At 39.9% G+C, this 14,444-nt stretch overlaps 1 protein-coding gene across 1 annotated transcript in view; it reads right to left on the reverse strand.

The window, feature by feature from the left end:
- The window catches only part of WRN (WRN RecQ like helicase), a 119,590-nt gene that overhangs the window by 64,628 nt on the left and 40,518 nt on the right, over window positions 1-14,444 (reverse strand). Inside the window, exons 8-15 of the mRNA XM_054030237.1 lie at window positions 13,080-13,194; window positions 7,330-7,750; window positions 6,506-6,586; window positions 5,327-5,471; window positions 4,403-4,478; window positions 2,860-2,927; window positions 2,538-2,646; window positions 349-417 (exon numbers count right to left, since the gene is read on the reverse strand). Of these exons, the coding sequence (XP_053886212.1) occupies window positions 349-417; window positions 2,538-2,646; window positions 2,860-2,927; window positions 4,403-4,478; window positions 5,327-5,471; window positions 6,506-6,586; window positions 7,330-7,750; window positions 13,080-13,194 (1,084 nt within the window). The remainder of the gene's footprint in view (window positions 1-348; window positions 418-2,537; window positions 2,647-2,859; window positions 2,928-4,402; window positions 4,479-5,326; window positions 5,472-6,505; window positions 6,587-7,329; window positions 7,751-13,079; window positions 13,195-14,444) is intronic.

Genomic DNA, 14,444 nt, shown 5'->3' on the forward strand with positions numbered 1-14,444 from the left:
ATGATCTATCCTAACCAGTACGAGCTAGAGGCGAAGTCTGACAGAAAAAACAGTGCAGGGAGCAGGGGAAATACAATTGCCTTCCGACTCCCTGCCACAGGCAGTAAGAGTCGTGTTCACATTCCCACATGCCCTCCCATTGGGGGCAAAGGGCCCAACAGACTCTGCTGGCCAAAAGGCCCACACCACAAATCAACACTTGAAGAAAACTTCATACTTATTTCACGGCTCATTAACATGAGCACAACTTTAGCTGATTTAGCGAAATTCTTTTAAATTCTTTCCAGAAATTTAGGTATCTGTACTCAGGACCTGAGAGTCGAGAGATTAAAAAGTAATGAAACTTACGCTCGGATATCCCCTATCACATTTCTTGACTGAGCTGATCCAAGCAAGCAAGCTGCAATGCCTGACATTCTGTATGAAGAAAGCACAAGCAAGATAGGGTTCATTCATGTGGATCTGTTTCTTGTCTCTTAGCCAGTTTAGGATCTAGGACAGTGTTTTGCCTCCCACCCCATGACTAGCCTCTTGTGAGGGACCTTATCAAAGGCCATTTGAAAGTCTAAATACATGTCAACCAGCTCTCATTTACCTCTACTTTACAGACCTATTCAGAGAATTCTAACAGATTAATGAGACTTAATTTTCCTTTGCAGAAACCATGCTGGTTAAATCCTATCATACCATGATCTTCCAGGTGTTTTACTATTCTATTAATTATTGTATCAGCCAATATACCAGATGCAGATGTAAGGCTTATTGGTCTATAATTCCTTGGATCACCTCTAGATCCTTTAAAAATATATAGGTACAAAATTTGCTCCCATCCAGTAAAGTAGCTGTTTTTAATGAGCAATTCAGTATTTTTGCTACCAGCTCAGTCCCTTCATACTCGAGGTCTTTCAGAACTCTCGGATGGACACCACCTGGGCCTGGTGATTTATTGCTTTTTAAATTATCCATTTGTTCCAGCACCGGAACATGGACCTCATCCAAATTGACAGCTGAATTAGTGGGTGTCTGGGGCTGCAGAGATCAAATCTCTTCAGCGTCCAAAATTAATGAGCCAGTGGGCAGGTGGTGAATAAACAGGCACTCAGATTACATTGATGGGAGCAGTATAAACATCTAGATAACAGGTTAGATACACAAACATAATCTGGCCAGTATTTGTCCCTAGGTGCTTGTGGGCAGCAAGATTAGTTTGTCCAGCCACTCACCTACATCATAGCCACTCATCTACATAATACCATAGTTTGCAGCAGAAAACAGCAAATATAAAGAAAGTTCTTAATACAAAAATTCCTTCTTTGGGAAAGGCTTTTTCCATGTCTAGTTTGCACAGGGTGGAAGAGATTGAGCCAACGTAATTCTCCTTGAGAGTACATCTCAGTAATTTAGGAAAAATAATGGCACATGTATTGTAGTTATATAAAAAAGCAAGCAATATAAATCCAGAAAATTCAACATTAATATTAATAGAATTTAAAGGCAGAACGGACTATTGTGATCATTGAGTCTGACCTCCCCTATAGCACGGGCCAGAAAATGTCACCCAGTGATTCTTAAATCTGGCCTATAAAACTTTTAGAAAAAGACACCGCATCTTGATTTAAAGACTTCAAGCGATGGAGAAGCCACCACATCCTATGTAAGTTGTCCCAGTGGTTAATTACCCCCCTGGTTAAAAAACTGTGCTTTAACTGTAGCCTGAATTTGTCCAGCATCAGCTTCCAACAACTTCTGGCTCAGGGTCTGAGGTCTCCCCTGTGCACTGTTCTAGCAGGTGCCATTTTAAGAGAGATTCCCTTGACTTTCTGGTCCAAGTAAAACAGGAGCTGAAGACTGAACCGCAAGAGGGCCCATGAGATCCCCTCAAGCACAAATGGCGTCTGCAGTGGCCATCAGTCCAGGGAATCAGCCCATGACCAGAAGGGCAGAGTTCGAACCTCAAAGGCTTAGTATCCGCCATAAGGGCAGGAAGGTGGGAACATCTGAGGAAAAAGACTCACCGGACCAAAAAAAAAAAAAAAGGGGGGGACCAGAAGCTGCCAAATGAGCAGAACTAGGTTTAAACTAACTAACTATAACCTAATCTTTAACGTTAACGATTATTATTTACAAGACATTCTCTAATTATTTACTAGTGGGGAAGACACTGGTGAGTTCTGACTGCCACAGGGGGCAGGAGGGAACAGAGATGGGTGCAGCCATGCTGCTCTTTATTCCCACGGGTGAAATGGTGAGAGCGAAGGCAAGAAGAATGTGTTGGATCCTCCATCACTTGACGACTTTCAATCACGATTGGATGTCTCCTTCTTAAAGATCTGCTCTAGCTCAACTAGAAATTATTGGGCTGGATGCTGGAATCACTGGGTGAGGTTTTCTGGCCTGTGGTATGCAGGGGGGTCAGAGAAGTTGGGCCTAAGAGTGAGTGTCAAAGATGCAGCCGTTCGCACCAACAAATGGCAGATGCAGCATCTGTGGGTTTCTGTAGGGACATGGCACCTGCCTGCTACGGTTATATGACTTACTCAAGCTGCAGCACTTGGTCCTCCATCAAAGAAATAAGAGGAGAGATGACTATCCCTGTACCGCCCGTGTAAATGGGTGGAAACTGGAAGCACAAGCTCTTCCCATATCCTTAAAAAGAAAACATATCTCTAACAACAGAAGTATTAAATACCTGAAACTCTAATTCCTCCCCAAAGCCTCATTTCACGTCTCACCTTCCCCATTAGTGTATTTCCTAACACTCAATCAATCCATGCAAGACAATTTTTAGACCATGTTCCCTACAAAGCAATCATAAAAGAAGCTTACATATGTTCCTTTTAACATAAGGTGAGTACTTACCAGTTGCCATGACAACGAGATTATCTCTTCTGTCTTGTAAAACAGAAGAGATCACTTTCCACTGGACCCTTGAAATTAAATACATATTAATTTTTATTTGCCTACCAGGAACTGTATCTTGTGCTACTATACAACATATCTGGCATCCACATGTGTAACATTAGAACTTAAGTAAAACTGTCAGTTCAATAAAACCACGGTTGAAACCACCTTAGTATTCTAGGTGTGCTCCCTCTCCCCACACACTACTTACAGCCAAACGGTGGTTGTTTTTCTCCTACAAGAAGTCCCACTGAAGTCATATTGGGACTACGTGTAAGATTAAGGCAAGCAGGATTTGCCTCAATCATTAGTTGGGGTTGGTCCTGCTTTGAGCAGGGGGTTGGACTAGATGACCTCCTGAAGTCCCTTCCAACCCTGATCTTCTATGATTCTATGATTAATGAAAGACTACAAATGCAGTAGATACCTAGTATGTTATTAAAGCTGATCTTCAAATAGGTTTACCAATTTTTTTCACCACAACAGGCAGAGAAATGCTACGCTGCTGCCAAACACAGCTTTGGTCCTTTTTGTGTGCAACTAAAGATAGGGGATCAATGTAAATAAAATTGAGAAAAATCCAAATTTGCCTTATTGTGTCTCAGAATTTACCAAATTGACTTTTCCCCAAAGCAATTTTTCATAAAATTTACTCCATGAGCATTGCAAGCCATATGGCATTTTAAGAATTATTTTATCCTATTTATATTGAAAATAAGACCATATAATGATCTAACACTGATAAATTTTAGATGTGTTGCAGTGCGCAGAAGTCATATACATTACTGGAGAGACAAGGTGGGTGAGGGAATGTATTTTATTGGTCCAGCAGAAGATATTACCTCACCCACATCTAACATCCTGAGACCAACACAACTACAGCAACACGGAAATATGCACATTATTGCTCCTAGGTTACCAAGTAGTTGCTACATCCCGATGGTTAAATTGCTACATAATATTCTAGGCAATTTGTTATATGATGTATATAAACCAATACTGCATATCGGTTACGAGGCCTTAGAAATCTATCCTCTGTATCCTAGCACTGTTTGTAGAGCTATCTTTTTATCACTGCCCTTTGTGCATTACCACACTCTGTTCTTCCACACTGTGTGTCTAACTGACAAATACAAAAAAAACCAACCACCTCAATTATGAAGTTTACTGTGACAAGTTAGTAATTTAAATTTTTTGTTTGAAATATTTTGAGGTATCTACAGTGCCTTTGTTATTTTAGTGTAACACCTTTATTATCCGGGCCTGCTAAGATAAGTGACAAGAACATGGATGTCTACTCTATAAGTGCTTTGATATAGGTACCTCACTATGAGATTTACTTTGACAGCTCCTCAAGGCAGGGGTTGTGCCTTTTTTGTGCGTCTTCTACAACACTAAGCTTACTGTTGATACTTATCATAAGCAACAATAGAAAATCATTCTAAATTAAATAAAAGATAGGAACTGCACACGTACATAATATAATTGATAACACACTTACGGTTTAAAACTAGAATGTCCAAAATATGTCTTTAAGCATGTGACTTCTATTTCACTAGGTACAGGCAACAAAGGATCTGAAGGAAAAACAATGCATGCATATTTAGCTTTATTAGAAGTGAAAAGCCATGGACTGAAAGAGATTAGGAAGTTTGTTGCTATTCATTTCCTGGGCCCTGGATTCACGCCGCTCTAACACGAAAGTCTAGCAAATTTGCAAAACAGTTAGGAATAAAACCATGAATCTCTTTCTTCATGCCAAGTTGGTAAGATTACTTCTCTCAACCTATATAACCCTATGAAATACTAGCAACCAATAACCTTAGGATATTCTTGCCAATTTCTATTTGCAACACATCAGTTAAATATAACTCCTTAGAAATGGCTGGGGTGGAGTCAGGTAGTTAATCTGGAGACTGCCTAGCAGAAGGGAAGATGTCAGGGAGCAAGGGTTGAGCAGGCCAGGACTCACTTCGGCAGCACTCCCCACGTGCCCTGTCTCCACATAACCAGTTCCCAACCACTGGGTCAAAATCACCAGGAGAAGACAGACCAGCCAGGGTCAACAGATGGAGTCTTCAGGGAGCTGTGAGATGGATGTGATGAGAGGAAGACAGGCTGTGCAGAGGGCATCAGTTTGGGACAAACGATTCTCCATCCCATCTACCTTGTTCTGAATATGTTTCCAGTTTTAGTTTAGAAGGAGTCACCTACATTTAGCCAAGGACAAAATCTGACTCTAAGTTATCTTTTGGTCTCATTAGTATCAGTGAGCACTACTTCAGAACTTCAACGTTTGCTTGGTGTCTGCATGAGCAGTAAACTAAACACAGGGCTTTACGCGACCTTCCGAGTCTGCTTCTACACACAGTACAGAGTTATTGTCAATTTTTACTCATACTTCATAGTGTAATTCAGTATTTACCCCAACTCTCCTCTTCCTCCTCCTCAATGCCTTCATCTTCATCATCATCTGGAGAAAGGTGTAATTTTGTGCCATCAATTCTCTTGGTTTCAATGGAGGTAGAGTCAGTTCGACTGACTTTAGAATTATCTACATCTTCTATAGACTGAAAATTGGAAGTAAAAAGTTAACCCCTATTGCATGAAGGGGAAATAATAATGAACAAAACCCGCCATTTTGTTTGAACCAATATTGCTCAAGGGCACATGAATTCTACTCTAATTATGGCTTGGCTCAGATCCTTCAGCATGAGGCACAAAGAAGATCAATCTTGTGAGAAACTGCCATTATTAGAGGGCAACATAGGTTCAAATGTTATTGTTTTATTAATTTAAATCCCACTAAATGTTACCTTTTATAAGAGGACGTTACTTACCTGTAACTGGAGGTTCTTCAAGATATGTGAACCCTATCTGTATTCCAACACCTGCCCTCCATCCCCTCTACTGACATACTCAGCGATGATTGGAATACATATAGGGAACATCACTTGAAGAAGAAATGGTTATTCTCATTTGCCAATTACATGGCATTCTCTCCAATCCTTCCTCTGAGGCGGTCTTTCCAAATTTTAAAAACATCAGGTTGAGTTTTAAATAGCTTCTTTCAGGATGTGTGATTAAACTGCTGTGCAACAGCTTTCATTTCCGATTCTCTCTCTTCCTTTGGGATTCTGTTTTGTGAATTTGATTGGGAGAGGTGGGAACTGAGGTTTTATGGAAAAATAGCCTTGTTCGTTTCTAATGACTTGAAAAATAGATGGAGAAAGGATGCAGTTCCTGATGTGATGTGACATTCAATGGGACAAGTAATATAAGAAAAGCTTGAATATTTTAGCAGTGTGGCCAATCTTATGTTCTTATCAGGAAAGCGCTGTTTAACTTTCATTATGTGAGTAGTTCAATGGGATGGTTCATAAGCTTAATTTGAAGCTTGCACTTCAGTGCTTTGCTGGATTAGGGCCAGAATGAGGGGGAGAGAATGAGTATGACAGGATGATTTCTGATTTTTGTCAAAAATATTTAGAATATGCTGGAAAAACCCACACTATAATAAAGAGTCTCTTTCCCCTCTCTCTTCCCCCCAACCAAAGTGACTAGCAACTACCTCAATGAGGGAAACAAACATTATGGCACCTACTTTAAGCATCTCCATTTCCAGTTCTTCATCACTTTCAATGACACAACCAAGCTTTTGTTCATTCTCTCTGGAATATGGTTCCTAAAGGAATATTTCAAAATAAGCCTTTATTTCACTGAAAGTCCACCACCCCTCTATTCCTCTACTAGACACATTATTTATATGTCATTCAAGGGTTAGTTGCAGATAACGCTTCGCTAAACAATGTGGTCTGGACCCTTCCCATAGTAAAACATGTTTGGAAAAATTTTAGGAGAACACAGCAAATTTCCATAGAAGTTTAAAGATTCCGTTTAACCTGGATACAGACAAACCACACAAATGAAAAGAAAATAAAGTAAAATCAATTACAGAAACTAAAAGGAATCTAGCCCCATAAAAGAGAAGTCCCTAAAAGGGCTACAATTTATGAACTCTGTAGTCCAAATTGTACCCTGTAAGAGACCTGCACATCTCCAGTGACTACAATGGGAACTGTGGAGGTATGTCCAGTGACAGAATTTGGCCAGGTACCCCCTAAAATTCATATTGTAAATATATTATTCACAGTAGAAAGAGTGAATCTAGAGTTCGTGTATGTAGCGAAGTAACAAGGATCTAAGTGGTAGCAGTGCTAAAGAGAGGCTCAGAGATCGACAAGTTTCATGGATATTGACCAGACTAAAGCTTTAAATTCAGCTTTGGGAAAGCAATTCAATATCCCTTCCTCTCTCACATATCAACTGTCACTCTGGAAGTCAACTCTTTAAAATCCCTTGGTAAATTAACAATAAGATCACTTTTCCTGATAATGTTCATCATTTGTATGGATTTTAATCCATTACCTCAGGCAAGGCAGCGTTTAGAATTTCTTCGTTGGCCTTAAGTTCCAACATTTGAAGTTCATATTCAGTAATGTCAAGTGACATTAAGCAGTCTCTGTCTGTATTCTCCTTAGATCCTCTGTCTGCAGTTCCATCGTTCTGCTCAGGCTTACTAAGTTCCATTTCCCCACCAGTCAGGTCCCCTTCACTGACACTCAGTAACGTATCATCATCTATGTCATCATTTAAATCATCTTCAACTCTTGTAGGAAATTCAAGTGTTTCGGCCTTTTCTTCTTCAACAATGGTAGACACAACTTCAGATTTCATTGGAGCTGTAACACAGCTGCTCCCCAGCTCTGCTTGAGAGTTGGGTTCACCAAGCAACATGTTTCTTAAGGCACATATATTTTCTGATACACCAGTTAATATTTCTACAGCTCTATTGGGGGAAAAAAGGAGAATTAAATGAAGCTGTAAATAAATGTTATTATATATCTTACCAGTGGTTTTTTAAAGGCAGTTCTTGCCATTAATGATAATTCTAACAAATAGCAAAATAACACCCCCTATTTCCTCAAAACTTCATAGATGCAGCTTCGTTGTTCCAGCTGGAAAAAATCTTTACATGCATACAAAATTTTCCTCAACCAAAAATCAATATACAATACCTATATTTCTGGAGGGAAAACAGTTTTCATCATGCAGTTACGCTGCTTAAATATATAAGCTCCAGGCACCAGAGGTTCCAACTCAGGCCATGCAGTGGTGAGAAGGAACAGGAAGGGCAGTCAGTCTGCCCATCCCTTTTATCCTCGGTATGGAGCATGAGGAGGGCAGGGATCAGACATGAACCAACGGACACTACTTGCAAGAATTCTCCAGTCTCAGGCACTTGGAGCACACCCGTACCCACCACGGAATACACATAGGAACCAGCACTCTAAGAAGATCTGTCAACTTTGGAAGTGCCTACCCATCTATGAACAAACATTTTCAGCTCACAAAGACAAAGTAAGAATTGATCATGAAGACTATTTTAGCCTGGCTGGTGTACTGTGGGATCATCTCAGACTCAGCTGGAAATCAAGAAGTTGACGGGGTAAAGAAACTTTCGGATGCAAATTATTAGTGTGGAAGCAAAAAAAAAACTGACAGGAAGGGAATTGCAATGCATGACAGTTTGTTAGCAAAAGTCAGGCTAACTGTAACCCTAATAACGTAAGATTTGTAGAAGCAAAAAATGTGTGAGGCAAGTAAAAAAGAACTGTGTAAAAAGTTGTTGCGACCTTGTATAAATAATATGGACTGTAGACTAAGAATCTACATTAGTGAGCAAAACAAACTATCAAAATGACCTATGTATAAACAAAATGCAGCTGTTGCTCATTATTGTCTGTAACAAAAGGTATAAATGCTTGCCTTAATTGTTTACCTGTTGAGAGACCTGTTTAGCTCTCTCCCTCTACGCAATTGATAGAGAGAAAATAAAGTATCTGACTTGCTGTACCCAAACAAAAAGTGAGAACTGTTATTCTCCGACAATCTGGGGGCTTGTCCAGGATGGCAATGCCCGCAGAGGCACCGGCAGCTGCTACGGATCGTTCCCCTTCGAACACCATGGCGTCACAATAGAGGTAGGAGACCTTTTGAAATCTCTATTGGGGTGTTGGAGGAGGACTGTCCGTGGGGCTGTCTGTCCCTGTTGGGCTCATGCCATCCGAACGTATTGACTGTGCAGTAAGATCAGATGCAAAGCGGTTCTGGGGAATTGTTTTACCACCCCCAAAAAAACTTGTGGGACCCATGCTTGGGAACGTGGTATTGATTGGATTTTGGGGTTTATTCTACAGGCTGCACCCTGTGTTTTAAATAAGTCCTTCAGCATGTATTGTCCTCCCTAATTGAATTTTAAATTGTAAGTACCAAAGGCACCTTGTTGCCATTGCCCCTGCCATCTCCTCCATTACACTATTACCCCTGTAACACATCCAAATACAGACAATGCCATATATTTAATAAAACCAATGGCCAAGGCCTTCACACTTTAGTGATTTATTTAAATATTGCTTAAAAAATTTTTAAGGTTTAAAATATCCCATATAAGTAAACAATTAAATAAAAAAAAATCAATAAAAATAAAAGTATATAATATCACTATCAGTGAACCCCAAAAATCTGTAATTGCAATTAATGGGTTCTATAGCAAATGTTCCTGAAATTTGCACTGTGTTAAATAAAAAAGGCCCTTATTGTTATTTGGTCACCCAATTAGTAAACAATTAAACGAATACCCAAAGAGTTTGTTTTGCCACTGGAAATTTTACCTGCATAAAACATTATTCCAGTGACTAATAATGTGACCTGTACCTTATTGCAATACACCCCTTCTTTTGCCATTAATATCAATGCCTCCCAAAAGTACATAAAGGTGTTCAACCAATGAATGTGGTATAATACTACACCAAAAAAAATATATTAAAATATCAATAAACTGTAATTAACACTACACTAAGAACTGTTAAATTTTCATTGCCCTTATCCAGTTTCCAAATCACCTCTACATACCCGAATTGTTCAAAAAGGGCTGCCATTAAATTAGCACAACAAAGGGCTTGGGTTATTTCCTCTTAAAAAAAAAAAAAAAAAAAAAGACTTGACCGGATCCCTTTAGGATGGGGCCAATAGTGCAGCAGCAGTTTAAAATATTTTTAAAAGCCAAAAACATAATAAAAAATTGGGGCAATTAGAAAAGGCACTAGCCTTATTTCTGGGAAACAGCTACGCAGGTACAGGCTAGAATTGGTAAGTTACATGTTATCTCCGCCCTTAGATCTATGACCCAGAAGTTGCTAACAAAAATGGTATTAAATATCACTGAGGCTGGGAAGGCATTGCAGTGGAATCTAGCATGTTCAAAAATTCAAAATTTCCTGAATGACCAGCTAATGGCCATTCGGAATAATCTAAAGCATCAGGCTTGGCCCACTGCCCTTACAGACACATCAGGAGTACCATCTAATCTATGGCCATGGAGACATATTTAAAGACTCAGTGCTCCTTCCAAGTATATGGACCGGTTGGGGGTGTGTGGGCTCCCACATACCAAATCCTGCCAGGTCCATGGGAAAAATGCATGTGGAATTAAATAATTCACCAAAACATCTAAAAAATTAAACTACCTAGTATGCCCAATCAATTTTTAGTCAGTGCTCCTGGAATTACATCTGACATTTAAATGGGGTTAGGGAGTCAACGGACATTTTGGCCGTTAAAACCCCCACAGTTTCAGTGTATCCGTAAATTGAAGCCAAAAAAAGTTGTTACTCTTCATGACTACGTTTGCTGGGAGGGTAGGGGACAAGAAACTACCCTAACAGGACACTTACTTTTTCAAGCTAATAATAGTTGTGCGAATGTTAAAGCCACCACATTGCAAGACATACATTTTAATCTCATTACCACTGCAGGCAATCATATTATGCAGACAGAATTTTCCAAGTAGACCTTAGGTTCCAAATACCCTTTAATTGGACCAGTTTAGTACCTAATCAATTTCAAAATTTGCTTTCACTGTTACCAGAGGTTCAAAAAATCTCTAAAATACAAGGGCAAATTCACATGCTTCAATATATATATCAAGTTAAAAAATAAGCCTTTCATACAGCTTATAAAGTGTCCACCTTATGTACTAACTATAATGTATTGTGTATTCTAACTAAAACTTTACAACAACCCCATCATATTATTGCTATGAAAATATTATTGTTTGTGTTGGTGTTAGTTAGTGTAGGAGTATGTTATTGTTGTTATAAAGGACGTAATAATAGTAATACCTTTCATGTCCATGCTCATCATGCACTGTCATTACATCCAATCAAAACCCCTAAGGTTAACTAAAGTAAAATCTAAATTCCAAGACTTAATGCAAATAAAGATTTAAAAATGTTTGTTGTACTAGTAGTACAAAAGGGGGGGGTTGTAAAAGCAAAAAAAAAAGCTAACAAAAAGAAAATTGCAATACATGACAGTTTGTTAGCAAAAGTCAGGCTAACTGTAACCCTAATAACGCAAAATTTGTAAAAGCAAAAAATGTATAAAGCAAATTAAAAACACTGTGTAAAAAGTTGTTGCAACCTTGTATAAATAATGTGTAAATAATATGGAATGTAGATTAAGAGTCTACATTAGTAAGCAAAACAAGATATCAGAATGACCTATGTATAAACAAAATGCAGCTGTTGCTCATTATTGTCTGTAACAAAAGGTATAAATGCTTGCCTTAATTGTTTACCTGTTAAAAGACCTGTTTAGCTCTCTCTCTCTACGCAATTGCTTAAAAAAATAAAGTATCTAACTTGCTGTACCCAAACAAAAAGTAAAAACTCTGTTATTCTCCGACATTAGGTAGTCAATAGTAGTCGTCGTCGTCAGTTTTTTGTACTGGGTTTGTAAGAGAACTAACTGATTGTGGCCTCTTGACTCTCTGAAACATCATCATGTTGGGTCCTCAAGCTGAAGAGGCCGGACATCCCTGTGATAGAGTATCAATGCGCAGATGACATTCTGCCCTACATCTTTTCCCATCAGGCCTAGATGGAACCATTTCTATCAAGTTATTAACGATCATATTTAAACAATGAACGGTAAGAAGCAACCTGAAACTAGTAATCAGCTACGTAAACTAAAACTTGTGCGAGACCATCTTTCCTAGGCAACAGCCTATCCTGAGACTCAAAGAATTCCCAAACACACTGAGTAGAGGTACGTCCCACCTTGATTAGAAGGCTAGTTGCATTAAGTATCCAAAACTCATTGGTCACTTGAGCAATTGTTTATGGTAAGCTTTGTCACAGTTCCAGGGCTCACAGGCTTCCCTTCAGATTATAAGAGTCCTATAGAACATGGCTGGCAGTGCTAAACCACCAATCCTCTGCTATTACACAAGGAAAAGTTGCATCCTTGTATCTGGGAGTAGAAAAGTGAAGTTTTCTCATGGACTGAAGTTTCTTTAAAAAGGGGGGGTATACACATTGTGAGGGGTGCCCCAACAAGCTCTCATGGGGTCAGCCAGCACTAACAAGACAGACCGCAAGACTTGCTCTGCCTGGATTCACAAAGCTTAAAAAGGGAAAGCCTGCCACAGGAAGGGTGGTGACTAGGGGAAGACTGCTATGCCTTGGATATAGCTGGCAACAGAGACAGTTGCAGGGGGAGGGATAGCTCAGTGGTTTGAGCATTGGCCTGCTAAACCCAGGGTTGCGAGTTCAACCCTTCAGGGGGCCACTTAGGGATCTGGGACAAAAATCTGTCTGGGGATTGGTCCTGCTTTGAGCAGCGGGGTTGGACTAGATGCCCTCCCGAGGTCCCTTCCAACCCTGGTATTCTATGATTCTACTCTACCATCCCTGAGACTATATAGACCAGGTATAAAGTGAGGATTACCAAAAGGAGGAGCTGGAGGCAGACCCTAACTCAGATTAAGGATACCAGAGACTTCAGGTAAGCCAAACCATCTCCCGGGAAAGGAACCTGTTTGTTTATTTTGTTTGGAGAATCCCTTGTATGCCTTACGCCAGAAAAGGACTCTTAGCAGCCTATATTGTGGTCTGGTGGGGACACCAGGAGGCCCTCACCCAACACAATATACACATGGATCTGTAACTATAGATAGGGTGCACTGGATTAGATACCATTAGTACAGATATAAGAACATACCACTGACAGGGATTTCAAAGATAAAGAGGAAGCAGATTTGAGCAACATCTAACCTCTGCATATTTTTAAGTTGTCCAAAAGTGCTGGGAAGACCATTAGCCAGCTCCACCATTTCTTCAGCTAATGAGGACAGTTGCTTCTTGACTTCATTTGGCAACATCTCCCCATCTGAAAAACTCAATGTCAGTGAAGTTTCTTTACATATAACTCACCTCTCTTCTCTATGCATACGCAAATAAGCTTACTAGAACGTTACTGACTCAAGAGAAACAGAGAGTGGTTGCTATAGTTAATTATAATTATAGTTACAGTTAATAGCTTTGTCTATTTCCCGTTTTCGGAAGCAGCCTGACAAGGTGCTGCACAGTGAGGGGGAAGGGGAAAACAGGACCCAGCTGGGACAAACCATCCCTACCAGCACCATCCAGACCCAGAACTGCACAGAGGTTACCCCACTTCTTCCTAGGGGCACCAGGACTCATGCAGCACTCTCTCCCCTGAGCCATGTGGAGCCAGCCCAAAGAGCCAAAGAAATTCAGCAGGAACAGACACAGAAGTAGCCTCCCAAGTATTACCAAAGGCACGAGCAGATACCAACATCGTCATCATACAGTCTTGACTCTAGACTTTCTCTGCCCTGTGCTGATGGGTTGCTTGTTCCACCCCCTCACTCACAGACTCTTCACTTTGAGCCAATGGGAGACACAGTGTCACAGCACTTTTGAGATGTCAGGCCACTTATGTATGCTCCTCCGCATGGAATTAGGAGTCTAGCTTTAAGCTCCTGTTTTTTAAGAATCTGGACATAAGGCTCTTTGGGACAGGAAACTTGCTTCATTTAAACAAGTCTGAGCACATGTACATGCTATTGCGCTACAAACAAAGTGAACAGCCCACACATTTAGACTAAATGTTCTTAGGCCCAGATCCTACAAAGACTTATGCAACTTTAAACATGAGTAGTTCCATTGACTTTAGTATCATAAACTAAACTAAAAGGTGTTTAATTTGTTAACGCTCATAAAAAGTGAGCAACCATGCAGCTGAATCATGCACAAGCTGCAAATATAGAGACATCCGCTAAAAGAGGTCACAAAAATTAAGCCTTGTGATCAAGAAGGCAGCATTGCTGCTGCATGGTCATCACAGGGAAAATAAGGGTACAGCCTGCATAGAAAGAGAATAAAACCTTTTCCATGCGGCTTTCCCTGGTCAAGAGCAACACTAAGATTTTTAGCTTAACTCATTATTACTGATGTGAAAATGGGAGATAAGCTCTTCTGAAAATCTGGGCATATATTTAGGTACCTAAATAGGAACTACTGGGTAACAAGCTTTTTATAAAATCTGGACAAGTTCTCTCGCTCGGCAGAAATGAAGCAAAATCAGCTGTGACATTTTCCATTAAATCTAATAAT

Source organism: Malaclemys terrapin, chromosome 5 (assembly GCF_027887155.1).
Source record: "Malaclemys terrapin pileata isolate rMalTer1 chromosome 5, rMalTer1.hap1, whole genome shotgun sequence".
In the NCBI taxonomy this organism is placed as follows: Eukaryota; Metazoa; Chordata; order Testudines; family Emydidae; genus Malaclemys; species Malaclemys terrapin.